The sequence below is a fragment of the Mizuhopecten yessoensis genome, unplaced genomic scaffold, assembly GCF_002113885.1.
Source record: "Mizuhopecten yessoensis strain PY_sf001 unplaced genomic scaffold, ASM211388v2 scaffold2329, whole genome shotgun sequence".
In the NCBI taxonomy this organism is placed as follows: domain Eukaryota; kingdom Metazoa; phylum Mollusca; class Bivalvia; order Pectinida; family Pectinidae; genus Mizuhopecten; species Mizuhopecten yessoensis.
The window spans coordinates 2042399-2055084 of NW_018404492.1; the positions used below are offsets into that span (position 1 = coordinate 2042399).

Genomic DNA, 12686 nt, shown 5'->3' on the forward strand with positions numbered 1-12686 from the left:
AAAGGAACCATTAAATTTAACTTTCTTCTGTGCATAGGATGCAACCCCAAAAATAGCTCAACCGCATAATTTTAAAACACCTTCAAACTCTCACTGAGGGATTAAATGAGCTGATTAAACAAGCTCTAAGATAAATGAGAAAAATGTGTCGTGTTTACATTTATTTTGAATCAAATCAAATTTAAATCTGTTATATAATCAAGGTATTGTCAACTGTATCAAGAACACATGTATACCAGCTAAGCAGACGAATTTTAAGTCGGAAATCTTTTGTGTGAAGTCACAAAAAGTTGACTTATTTTTTCACGCGCTTCGTCATGCTTTGCGGGAGCACGTGAGCGGAATCTGTCAGATTTCGTGTTTGTTTGGGTTGGAGTGTTGGACTCCGGAACAAGGAGGTGTGTTGGATCTGATTTCAAACCTTGTCGGCTTTGTTTACGTCTGAGGTAGGAGATCAAGAGGTGGCAATACCACATCGATACCTGTCGTCACGTGACCGTGGTGCGCTAACAAAACACGTAGTTTTGACGTGGAAAATGAAAGTACAATTTTAAAACTGATTATCAGAGGGAAATATCTGATTATCAGAGGGAAATATCTTTTATCGTGAAAACTTTTTAAATACGTGTTTTTTCCATACAATATAAACACCATATAAATTATGAGTAATGTTTCACACAATATTGACAGGTAATTGTTTCAAAGGAAACCAAATGCAATATATAAACAAAAATAGGTCACCTCATTTAAATTATTTTAAAAATAATCTTCCCTTATTTTCGTCCAACCTATTGCAGATTATCTTAATGCTTTCCCCAACTAATAGGTTACATTAAATGAAAGCCTTCAGACCCCCATACAGAAACTTTTGTCAGTGAAGGATGGTTCTTCACTTCCCTAGTAATTTTCCTCAGCCCAGGGATTCTTAAATTGACCGATAGTTTGATGATAATTTGATACTGTTTGATAAGGGTTAAGGTTGATAGCGGTGTCAGATAGGGGACCTCCGGTGTCAGATCAGAAGAAAGCTTTACCAGGTGATAAATACTCTGATACCTATCTATCTTGTAGCCGATTACTTAGGCTTGAGAATTTTATTTAATATTTTTTATATCTGACTGTGAAGGTTTTTCTTGAGAAATTAAAGCGATTGGGTTGTTTAATTCATAGTTACAAATTCTCCTTTCAAAACAAGATTGATAGTATGACCTTATGGTATTGTAATTTAAAAATTTCAATAGTGCCATTTTAATTTTGAATTGTGGAATAATTGGTTCTGACTATATAAACTGAAGTATCATTCATCAGAAATGGAACATTCAATCCCTAAATTATGCTCAATTTAATATCATGTATTTATAGATGAAAGAAATTCATTGGAATTTATGTTTGTAGCCATTCATGTTTGCTCTGGGTGTTGCATTTCAGAAAGTTAGTAGTTGAAATTGTATTCTGATATAGTTATCAGTGGAAAAGAATGAAAATTTGTATATTGATCACAAACACCAGAGTTTTATCATAGACAATTATCAAATAGTTTTATTGCATACTACATCAACATAAAGAGTGTACTTTATGAATTCTTTAGATCAGATATATTTATTGATCATTTGAGAACCAAGAACACTGAACATTTAAACTAGATTTTTATATAATAATTAAATTCAGTTCATCTTTATTAGCACATTTGTTAGCAATTTCAACAGTAATTTGAAGGCTAAACAAACTCAAAGTATTATAGAAGGCCTACTTCTTATACCTAACACAAAATAAGCATTCTTAGTTCTAATGGTCGTTTAGTAAATAAGCAGGAGGTCTGAAGATTAAATTGGATAAAGATGAAAATATATTTTGCAAAATTGCCATGATCACTGTATATAGATTTCAAGATATGCTGATATGAGAACAGTACTTGGATCAGTTGTAAAACCAGTAATTTTGATATCTATCTTATTCTATCTAAAATTAAAATTTCAGTTCAAATTTAACAGCAGAGATTTAGCTTGTGATAATTATAATCTGTATTTTACAACAATGTTCCTAATCTATGTAGATTACCTAACAAGTGCTGAGTTTAATATGGTCTACAGTGTACAACAATGTACAACAACTAGTTTTTTAGATACATTGTACACAATTTTACAAGGAGGAGATGGGGAAAAACTGATGATTTTAAATTAAGAAAAGAAAAGGGATTGAGAACATCTACTGATAATTTGGTGCATGGACAACTGTAGATTTTATCTTAAATTAATAAAAGCAATATTCAATTTATTATGCTACTTGTTAAAAAAGGATGCACTTCCAGAGCATGTTCATTAGTTTTAAAAGATAATTTTTACGATGTGAAATGGGGTGCCACAACAAAACTGACCTTCCACACTTTAAATTTCACTGGAGCACTGATTTATATATTCTCAAACATTCTGCTTCTGTTGATGTCAGGCTGTACACCTTTTTTTATACTCTTAAACCTGTAAATCCTGGTAATAGTGTTGCACTAAAATTGTATGCTTTAATAGAATATTAGTGGTGAGTTTTTTTTTTGAAAATCATGTATTCATACACATTCAAAATTTGATAAAAGTTTTTCCCTTTATTTTTCAGCTTTATGAATTAAGTGAAGATCCGAAGAGGAAAGAGTTTCTAGATGACCTGTTTCAGTTTATGCAAAAAAGGGGTAAGTTTTTAGTCTTATGACTTATCCTTAAAACATTAAAACACTTTAAAGATGGTTCAAACATATGGATACCTGAGTGGTTAGGCATAGAGGAATGCTGATTAGAAAATTTCAGAGGAAATCTCATCAGCCATATTTTCGTATTTTAATTATGTATGAATATAATAATTCATATGAATAAATTTTCACATGACTGGCATCTTGTCTGGCGAAATATTGCAAACAATCAAATTATATTGTTTATTTATTCACATTGATTCAGGGATATTATCAGTAATATTAGAATTTTTATTTTCATGTTACTACTTAAATTTTGTTAAATTACCCTACATTCTCAAGTCCTCACTCACAAAATGACATTTCATTTCACTGTGTAGCTTTGATCAGTCATAAACAGTTGTATGGTAATGTCTACATTTGAATCAATTTTGTTAATAACACAAATTATGTTTGACATTCAATGTGATTTGTTCATATACATGAATAGAAATGTTATCCAATACAAATTTTGTCAATAAAATATGTTTAAATATTAAATTTTAATTTGAGATTGTTATGACATGATTTCTTCGTTGGTCCTTGTGATAAGTCAACCAGATAAGTTAATAAATGAGGATCATATTATTTCTCAGGGAATCGGTGAGGTGTTTTTGCCAATTTTATATCTTCCAAGGACTTATTTAATTTCAGTTTTTTGTTTTTTTTTAAGTTTTTATGGCAAACAAAATTTAAAATTTCTCAATAAGATGATAAGTATTAATTATCTTCGATTGTCCCTAATAATCAGGTATTAAAGTCGGTATTTGCTGTGGAAATGGAAACAAATTTTGTTCGTTTCCTTTTGCATTAAATCAAGCATGTCTGCTATTTAACTCCCAAATGAATAATAGTATTTAAGAAATTTAAAGTTCTATTGTTGAACACATCTGTTAGATTGCATGAGAACCTTATACAAGACAGCTTATTAAGGAAATAATTTGGTATTTAAGTAATTATATGGGAGAGCGTATGTAATGCCCGGAGGTAGGCTAGTTTCCTCCTCCTGTCTAACGCCTATCATTCCTCGCTACCTAATGCTACCATACGAGGAAATAAATGTGGCCATTTTCGAGGGGCTAGGCTAAGAACTGTGTCTGATTGCTGCGAATCATGGAAAGTATTAATCAATAATTGTTGTGAGACGTATCAGAGCGATTCCGAGTCTGATTAACTCCTACAGATATCACTCCCAGTCAACAATTACCCCCCCATTTGATATGTTTTCTCTGCTCTTCAATGTTCATGAACTATTGGCGTTTTTGCTGTTACGAGCCCAAACAAATTAAGTTTTAGGGGATGAAGTAGGGGTCTATGATAGCTGGAGTTGATAGATGCTTGAGGGTTGATTTGACGGAGCGAGCAGCAGAGACAAGACCAGTGTCAATTGTGTGTGTCACTTGATAGTGATATGGGGTGTGAACAGGGTGGCCTGCTCATATCCATCACTACAATAATTTATATATCTATGTATAAATATACCACCCCAGTGATCCTTGACCCGATATATCACAAGATGATTTGTCCCGAACTGACCGGTAATAGAGAGCCGATCCGCCCACCCAGTCCTGACAATAGGGGTTACTCTAGGCTCCGACCTGAGGGACCGTCGAGACAGCAAACAATAGGAACAAACAGAGGGCAGCACACAGCTCGGCCAAACTCTTGACTCTCATATGTACACAGAGTGCAAATATATTTATCACTTTATTCTAACCCCCAATCATTGAGATGAAATATTGGATAATTTAAGTTGAGTCAGTGTCTTGGTATTTCATAGAGATGCATAAATAATGTTTGATAGATTCATTCAGATAACAAATGTATATAGCTGTGTCCTGATCATGTTTCTTTCAGATTATCTAGATACAATACTAAGTACAATATAAGCTTTATGAAAGAGACAGTGCAATTGAAGAAAAAACATAACAGAAAATCAGTTTAAAATATTTTCTAACATTAAATTATAAAAGACCAATATTAAGCCTCATATTATTGATATACTCCCTATAACTACAACAGGTAATATCAAACAATATTCAGCTTCAAAGTCGGCACTTTGTTCCCCCTCGGTTCCCCTGCAGTTGCTGAGTTTTGTGCCATAATTTGGGCACCTCTTTAATTGTTCGAGAACAATGGTAAAACGGTGCCCTCTAGCCCCCCTATCTTGTAAGCATCAGAAAAGCTCTATCATGGCTCTCCTAAACAAACAGCTAAGCCACTCAAATTTCAAATCTATTGTTTGTCTACAAGATGTGTAGTTTATTTGTTACCAAACAATTTTCTTTGTGTATATAAATTCCTTCTATTTGTTACTGTGTCAGCTCCTTTTTTTCTCATGATTTGTGCGATATTTTGGGATGAACATAAAAATCCATCAACTTGTTTTAGTCGTCCTGTTAGCCTGGCCCCTTACTTAGATCTGCTGATGATAAAACTTGTGGAACTCATTTCATAACTTGTCAAACACATTTTCGTATAAATAGATGTATTTTGTACATCAGCAATATACACAGTTTGTTCTCTATATCTATTTTAACTTGTTAGCCATTTATAAGTTACGTATGATTTTGTCAATCACTTTCAAGTGTTGTTATTAAACTTTAAGGAGATAGATATGATAATTGCATTTCAAAACATAAAACATTTTTGCCGATTTCCACAACATTTGCCAAAATATTGTCGAAGTCTTTATTAAGATAATTGGATGTAAATGTATATATTTCTTCATAAAATTATTTTTTTCATGTATGTCTATATGATAAAATTAGATAGATTATAATCTTTACCAGCTAATAAAAATATGGCTTTGATATTTTTATAAATGGTGCTATCAGTTTCTGAAGTGATGCAGTTGTGAGGTAGTATTATTTGTTATATTACTTTGGTAGGATACAGGGATATACCCAAAGGGTCTGACAAAACGTCTTCACCCACTTCTCCTTGTGGAGGCCGCTGCCGCGTATCATCTCCTTGCTAAACCTTTCACTCAGTGAGGAATTTATACGGATTTATCTGAAATCCTGATAGCCTCACAGACTGTGATATATATTCATAAAATGGCTATATGATTCCACATAACTATTAGATAATAATCACAACTGCAGCTGGTTATCGCAGGGCGCTTCTTTGGTATTCAAATAAAATCTTTAATTTCAATAGGATTGACACACCAGGATTTTATCAAACAGTAAATCATAGGGTATAATACGTAGCAATGCTGGGTCTACAGTGAGGCTGACAGAATTTGGGAGGTATGGAGATAGCACGGTGATGTATCAGCGTTATGATGGTGTTATCACCTATATTGTTTGATACTGTTCCGCTAATAAGATGTTATCCAAGGTGCTTCTGTAACAAGCCCTGACTGAAATGGCCGAGACAGAGCAGACGGAGCCGTCGGAAAATAACATTTTTGTCACTGCTTTGTTTTGCCTCCTTCCTCTTTCTCCTTCTCCTCTTCCTGCTTCTCTTTTTCCCTCCTCCTTTTCCTAATCCTAACCTCTTCTTTCGCATCTTTCCACCTATTTTTAAATCCTTACCATTAGCTGCCCCCTTTTCCTCCATCTTTTTTCTGTCACTCCAACACGCCATTCTTACCAAGCCCCTATTCCCCCACCCCATCCTTTTGTAGTCCCTACCATTTCTCTCACCATCCATTTATTGTCCCTACCCCTCTTTCTCAACACCTTTTTAAAACCCTTACCCCTCTCTCTCATTAACCTTTCATAGTCCTTACCACTACTCGACATCTTTAACCCTCTACCCCCTTTTCCATCATTTTGTTGTTCCTACCCCTCCTCATCCTTCAATCACCCCTCCCGATATTCTTCTCAAAAACTCCGGAAGCCCAAGATAACACCTTATAGAAGTAACCTGTTCAGAAAAAACTCTGATGAGGGATGTGATAGCAGTTTATTTCAGGATAATGAATTTGATAGTGCTTTTTATTTTATAACCTTTTTGTATCTTGAATCGAGTCAATTAGAGATATTTTGAGACATAAATGTCTACGATACGTCTCAAGAGTTACCTACTTGGCTCGGGTCTGTGATGAGTTAAATAGCAAATATCTCGTAAAAATAAATACATTGCATTATTGTAGATTCTTCTGTTCAAAGGTTATAAACCTACTTGCATAGTTTTTGTTAAAGAATTGTCCTGTTTTAAAACTAACTAACGTTGATTTTTTTGCACGACTCTAAATACAATTAAAAAAATTAAAAATAAACGGTGTGTTATTTATAGATAAGGGTGATGACAGGATTACAGCGACACATAATGTAAACCGAAGTGCAAACTTATTAGGTACAGTTCCACATCAGATAAGGCCGCACCACACTAAGCCCCGGTCTTATTGGAGGTAATATCATTTTATACCCTACCAATGTACTGCCAGATAACACTCAATGCTGAGCTATTAAACACTAGATTAAATTTGTCCTCGAAGAAACATTGGTGTTGAAATGCTTACGCATTGTGGACCAGTTAAGGCCATATTGTTAGGGCTCTCTGTATCCAATACTGTGTTGAAGTGTGAAGATTGATATCCAATGTATTCCTTAGATATCAGTCCATATCGTGCCAATTTGATCTGCTAGCCACTAGTGTGGTATGTACCTGATTCATTGAATCACAAATCATTAATTTTGGGTGTTCAGATTTGTATCAATGATTTAAAAAATTCAACTTGATTTAACTCCAATCAAAATATCCTGAATGTGTGTGAAGATTCATATCAAAAACTATAGTCTAACATTAGACGAAGACAAAAGATTGATTTAATTCTATACCCACCTTGCCAGAAACCAGCAGTTTGATTTTCGTGGGACGATTCTATCAATCTGATTGATTTATAAATATCAAACTCTGGCATGAAACAGAGCGTTTGAGTTGACAGAGTGGTGTCCACTGGTTCATGCTGTATAATGGATCCACTGCTCGAGGAAGATCGCCAAGATTGGGTGATAATCCTTCAAATTGCTATCAATGTTTAATTCGTCTTAAATAATCTGGTGCAAATATCGGCCATAATAAGATTTGTAAATTCAGCCCTTAACTGAAAAAAAGTCTGAATTGATTTTCACCTTTTTTACTTCTGCTTGATTACTTTAAACTTGTTTTATAATTACAATGAAAATTAGCATATTCTGCCGTTTGAGTTAATCGTTTGCAACAATTTTGATCAATTAGGTTCCACATTTAAGGGCCATTAGTTGGATATAATCACCACACTACAGTACTTGAGCATTGTACAGGTCACACACATATTACTTTAATTAACTGTTTTAATTATTTAAATCTTAATTGACAAGCCTTATTTGGTCATTCTTTGCTGATTGGGTAGGGTTAGCCTGTATAATACAAGGCCCCTGATTTCCAGGTTGTGAGGGCTATTAGTAATTACGGCTACAGAGGTTGTATCTTTGCTCTCACAGTCAAACTAACCTTGTTAGCTAGCTTTTTATAGAGACATTGTAATCTGTTATTGATTAAAGAAAAATGAAACGCAACAATTTCTTGAAATAAATGTGATGCTCCATTTTGCTTCCCATTGAAACAGAGCAAGGAAAAGGAAGCACATCAGATGTTAAGTACTTCAGAGAAATTAAAAACTATAAGCCTGTTAAGAGTAGATGCACTTTATAATATTAAATTCTATTTGAAGAGATTATCTTAACAGACTTTTTTTTGTACTGCCTCAGCCTTCTACAATTACCGTAAGCTTTATCACTTATATACTACAAGTAGTACAGACTTTGTTGAACAAAGATCGGTCTATTTCCTCCGCAATTAATGGATGTAATTTCACATGAGAATTCCTGTATATATTTACTGTTGGCATTTATTATTCCAGATATTTTGCTCAAGTTTACATCTCTTAATGTATCTATCAAGCATGCACTTCTGCTGTGGCTCGAGGATTTATCTCTTTAAATGCTATCTATAATCATTAAAATTTTCATCAACTTATATTTTTAAATGGGGAATGCCAGAAGTGATAGCAATTTGAGGATATAAAATGTGCCTCTTTTACGAGGATAAGCCAAGTTGGAAACAAAAAATTTCCAGAAGTTTGCAATAAACATGATTCTTAGGTTCCATTAGTCCCATAAGAGACACTTACATTTCAATTCTGCAACCCATCAAATATTTGACCTATGACCCGATATGAAAATTGAATGAGAACTGCCTAGAGAAGTGATTGAAAGTCACAGCTGACAGACCAGTAAGAGGGACCCTTAAAGGAATCAACAATTGATAGATCTGGGAAGGAGGACGAGCAAACCTCGGGAAGGGGGAAATGGCTGTTTTGGGGGCCTTTAAAAGTCCACTGGTACTTGGATGTCACTATTAATACGATTGATATTCCTACTCCGGAAAACAGTTCTAGGGTGGTTGAATCCTCCCAAATATCATGTGATTGTAAATCTTAATAAAGGAAAATGCACAAGCGATGTTGGTCTAATGAAAGCCACACTAGCGTGATGACATGTATGATGGATGTGGAGGAACATATATCCCACCAAGTTTCCCCATCCCCGAATCGCATACAATGTGTAACAGTGGGCATTACCCTTAAAGTGGAAAACCTGGCTTGAATTAATGCCCCTGCATCCTGTATACTTGCAAAAAGATCAGCTGTCAAATTCTGCCATAATTTAGTATATTAATAAATTTATTGAAGCAAGCTTGGCACATATGCACTCATAAAATGGGATATATGTTTTTAGCCTCTTCAGCACCCATACTCATAAAGATGGTGAAGGCCTCCAATATTAATGGACTCAGGACGACGCAGTCTGAGGATAAAATCGGGATACAACTCAGCGGTCATATAACCCCACAGAAAGTAGCATCAATTATAATGCCTTATTCTATAACGGTTTCGACCACAGTTAGTTAATATACTAGTCACCAATTAGACAAAAATATGATGTATTTATGAACCCAAATTGTGCATTGTTGCCGAGGCCCGTCTGCTGGGTGCTGCGGTGTGTTCTGGGATGTTTGCCGAAGGACCCCTGCCTCGACATAAAGTGCTTGATTAACATGAGATGATTCACTTAAAGCTAAAACGCAAATTGTCTGGATAAATAAAGGTTAACAGGCCACGAATTGCATTCTGTGGGTTACCTTAGTGTAGAAATTATATCAAGTATGTATTTATGCCATTTGAGCAATAAATTTGAATCACAGGAAGCGAAGGGGGGTCAACATCACGGACATGTTCTATCAAAGGTAGGCTTAGCATGTGTTCATGTATCATACACTAATGAGAAAACAAGATTCTTCTGTTTTGCTAATTTGAATACATTTGTAGCATTCCTATGTAGCTTTTCAAAACTAGTAGTATTTATCATGTGTGTGAGACTGATCAGACTGGTCCCCAGCGTGATATGGAGGTGTTTTATATCCTATCCCCTGTAAACACAGATGCAAATATTGTATGGGCATCATTGTGATTGAATCAACAATAGGGTTGATGTACAACACAAGTGACTCCTGTATGGTCTTATTGTTGTGATGGTCTGTTCAGATTTCCTTGTGGCTCTGTATTATCAGATGTTATTGTTTGGATGGTTCTGTAGCAGAACTGGACTGGGTTGATTATCAGTAACCTGATAGCTCAATTGGTTAAGCGTCCATCTAGAGTTTGGAGGGTCCCGGGTTCAAATCCCTTGTTTTAAGTACCATGTGTATGCTTGGCAAGGGGATACCCGAATCTGGGTTGTTAATAGTTGTGTCTTTGGTAGTGAAGCCTGGACTGGGAAGATCGTCGGTGACCAGGTAGCTCAATTGGTCGAGTGTCCATCTAGAGTTTGAAGGGTCCTGGGTTCGGATCACGGTCTGGCAGCTCATTTTTCCGCTCCTAAAACAGTTAACTAAGTTGTACGATATTGTGTTGATAGGCCTTTAAAACGTTCCTGTGACCCAGTTTGATCTTATTGTGTTGGTGCTATATAAAATATATTGTATTACATCATGTATCATCAATTTTTAAAACTGTTTGAAGGATGTGTGTTCGTATAGACTTACATGTCCAGTTAAACAATGCTCTTCTGATGGCTTTGATCTGCATGAGCAGATATAGCTTATATATACGGAATCTTTCTATCTCCCTTTTGTCTTCCATCAATCTTGGTTGCATGAACATGCAACCCTGAAATTTCTCCTGGAATAGGCGTATGGATCATTCTTAATTGCACACCTATTGTTGGCTGTAGATATGTGTTCTGGTGGCATTGGATTATTTTTCAAAGGCAGTTTACACCTGTTAACCACCTTTACACAGTATATGTATACCTGCTCGTTGTCTGATAATGCATAGAGGTTAAAGTTTTTGCACTTTGTTATCAGAATTAATCTTCACATGACCTTAGCCTTGCGAACATTAGGCCACGGACAAACAAACAAATTCTCTACCTTTCCTTTCATTTCCAAAGGGGCAACTTTTTTATACCATGTTTTATTCCAAAACAAACAGGAAAAAATATTATAAAAACAGGCCAAACAAAATATCTAAAGTTAAAATTCTGCATAAAAGGGTGAGAATGAAATGCTAACTTGAAGAATAATCCTTCGAGAAGCTTTAGGAGCGCTAGTGATACGTGTACTCGTGGTGCGTGTATAATTGTCTCGGCTTTTGTGCATAACGAGGTAGCTATGATCATCCTATTAGAAAAGTGCATAATAAATAACAAATGTCACAGAAAATATGTATATAAAGTTTAGACCCGACTTGGATCGAATGTTTTTGATTTTCTTTCATTGCGTTAAGATTTCAGTTTATGGTGTCTGTCAATTGAGAGAGATTTACTACTTCAATCAAACTAGTTTTTAAACATGATTTCTGCCGTGAATTTTATCTATCGCTGGCTAATTTGAGTCGTTCACACCTGATATGTAAAAGCCTAATTTGATCTGCCTTAAACTGACACAAAGCCAGGCAGTCTTTTGATAATGTTCACAGTCAACCTAAACTATGAGCATTTAATGACTATAAAGTCAAGGTGAAATTCTCCTGCTTATAACTAACTCAGCCATCAAGCTGTTGATTTTGTTTGAAAATTGTGAGTTATATCAAGTTGACCAATTAAGAAACAATTATGAATTTTTGACATCTGAGATGGAGTGATATTAGGAATATACCAGGAGGAGTATTTGATATATAACACCGATTCTTATCTTTACCACGTGTGATAATTTGAGAAAAAATCGGCGGTACTTTTACATAAGTTTTTTAATCGATAACCATACTTGGAAAATCACATACCTGAGTAAATTGTCAGTGCACAGCAAAGAAAGTATGAACTTACCTTGATAGTTAGTAACAAATTTACCTTGAAAGGTAATAACAAATTTACTTAGTTGGGTAGTAACCAATTTAGCTCAGTATAGGTAGTAACAAATTTATTTACCTTGATAGGTAGAAACAAATTTACCTCAGTAGGTAGAAACAAATTTACCTGGTAAGGAAGTAACCAATTTAGTTCCGTAGGTAGTAACAAATTTACCTGGAAAGGTAGTTACCAATTTAGTTCAGTAGGTAGTAACAAATTTACCTGGTAAGGTAGTAACACATTTAGTTCCGTAGAGAGTAACACATTTACCTGGTAAGGTAGTAACCAATTTAGTTCCGTAGAGAGTAACACATTTACCTGGTAAGGTAGTAACCAATTTAGGTCAATAGAGAGTAAGAAATTTACCAGGTAAGGAAGTAACTTATTTATTTCAGTGGGTGGTAACAAATTTACCTGGTAAGGAAGTAACTTATTTAGTTCAGTAGATAGTGACAAAGTTACCCTGGTAAGTAGTAACATGGTAGCATTAAGTTTTCCTGTTTTGATTAAATTTAGTGCAGTTTTTAAATTTGAAGAAACTGTTGTTTTTCTGCAGACATATGGCCTCTTTGCATGTTTGGATGTCTCCAGCAAGCATCTATAAAGCACACAGTTGAAGCCTACTT

At 34.8% G+C, this 12686-nt stretch overlaps 1 protein-coding gene across 2 annotated transcripts in view; it reads left to right on the forward strand.

The window, feature by feature from the left end:
- Positions 1-12686, forward strand: part of LOC110445597 (AT-rich interactive domain-containing protein 3A-like) — a 62571-nt gene that overhangs the window by 4278 nt on the left and 45607 nt on the right. For both annotated transcript variants that reach the window (XM_021490277.1, XM_021490278.1), the window contains exon 3: positions 2608-2680. In XM_021490277.1, coding sequence (XP_021345952.1) covers positions 2608-2680 — 73 coding nt within the window. The remainder of the gene's footprint in view (positions 1-2607; positions 2681-12686) is intronic.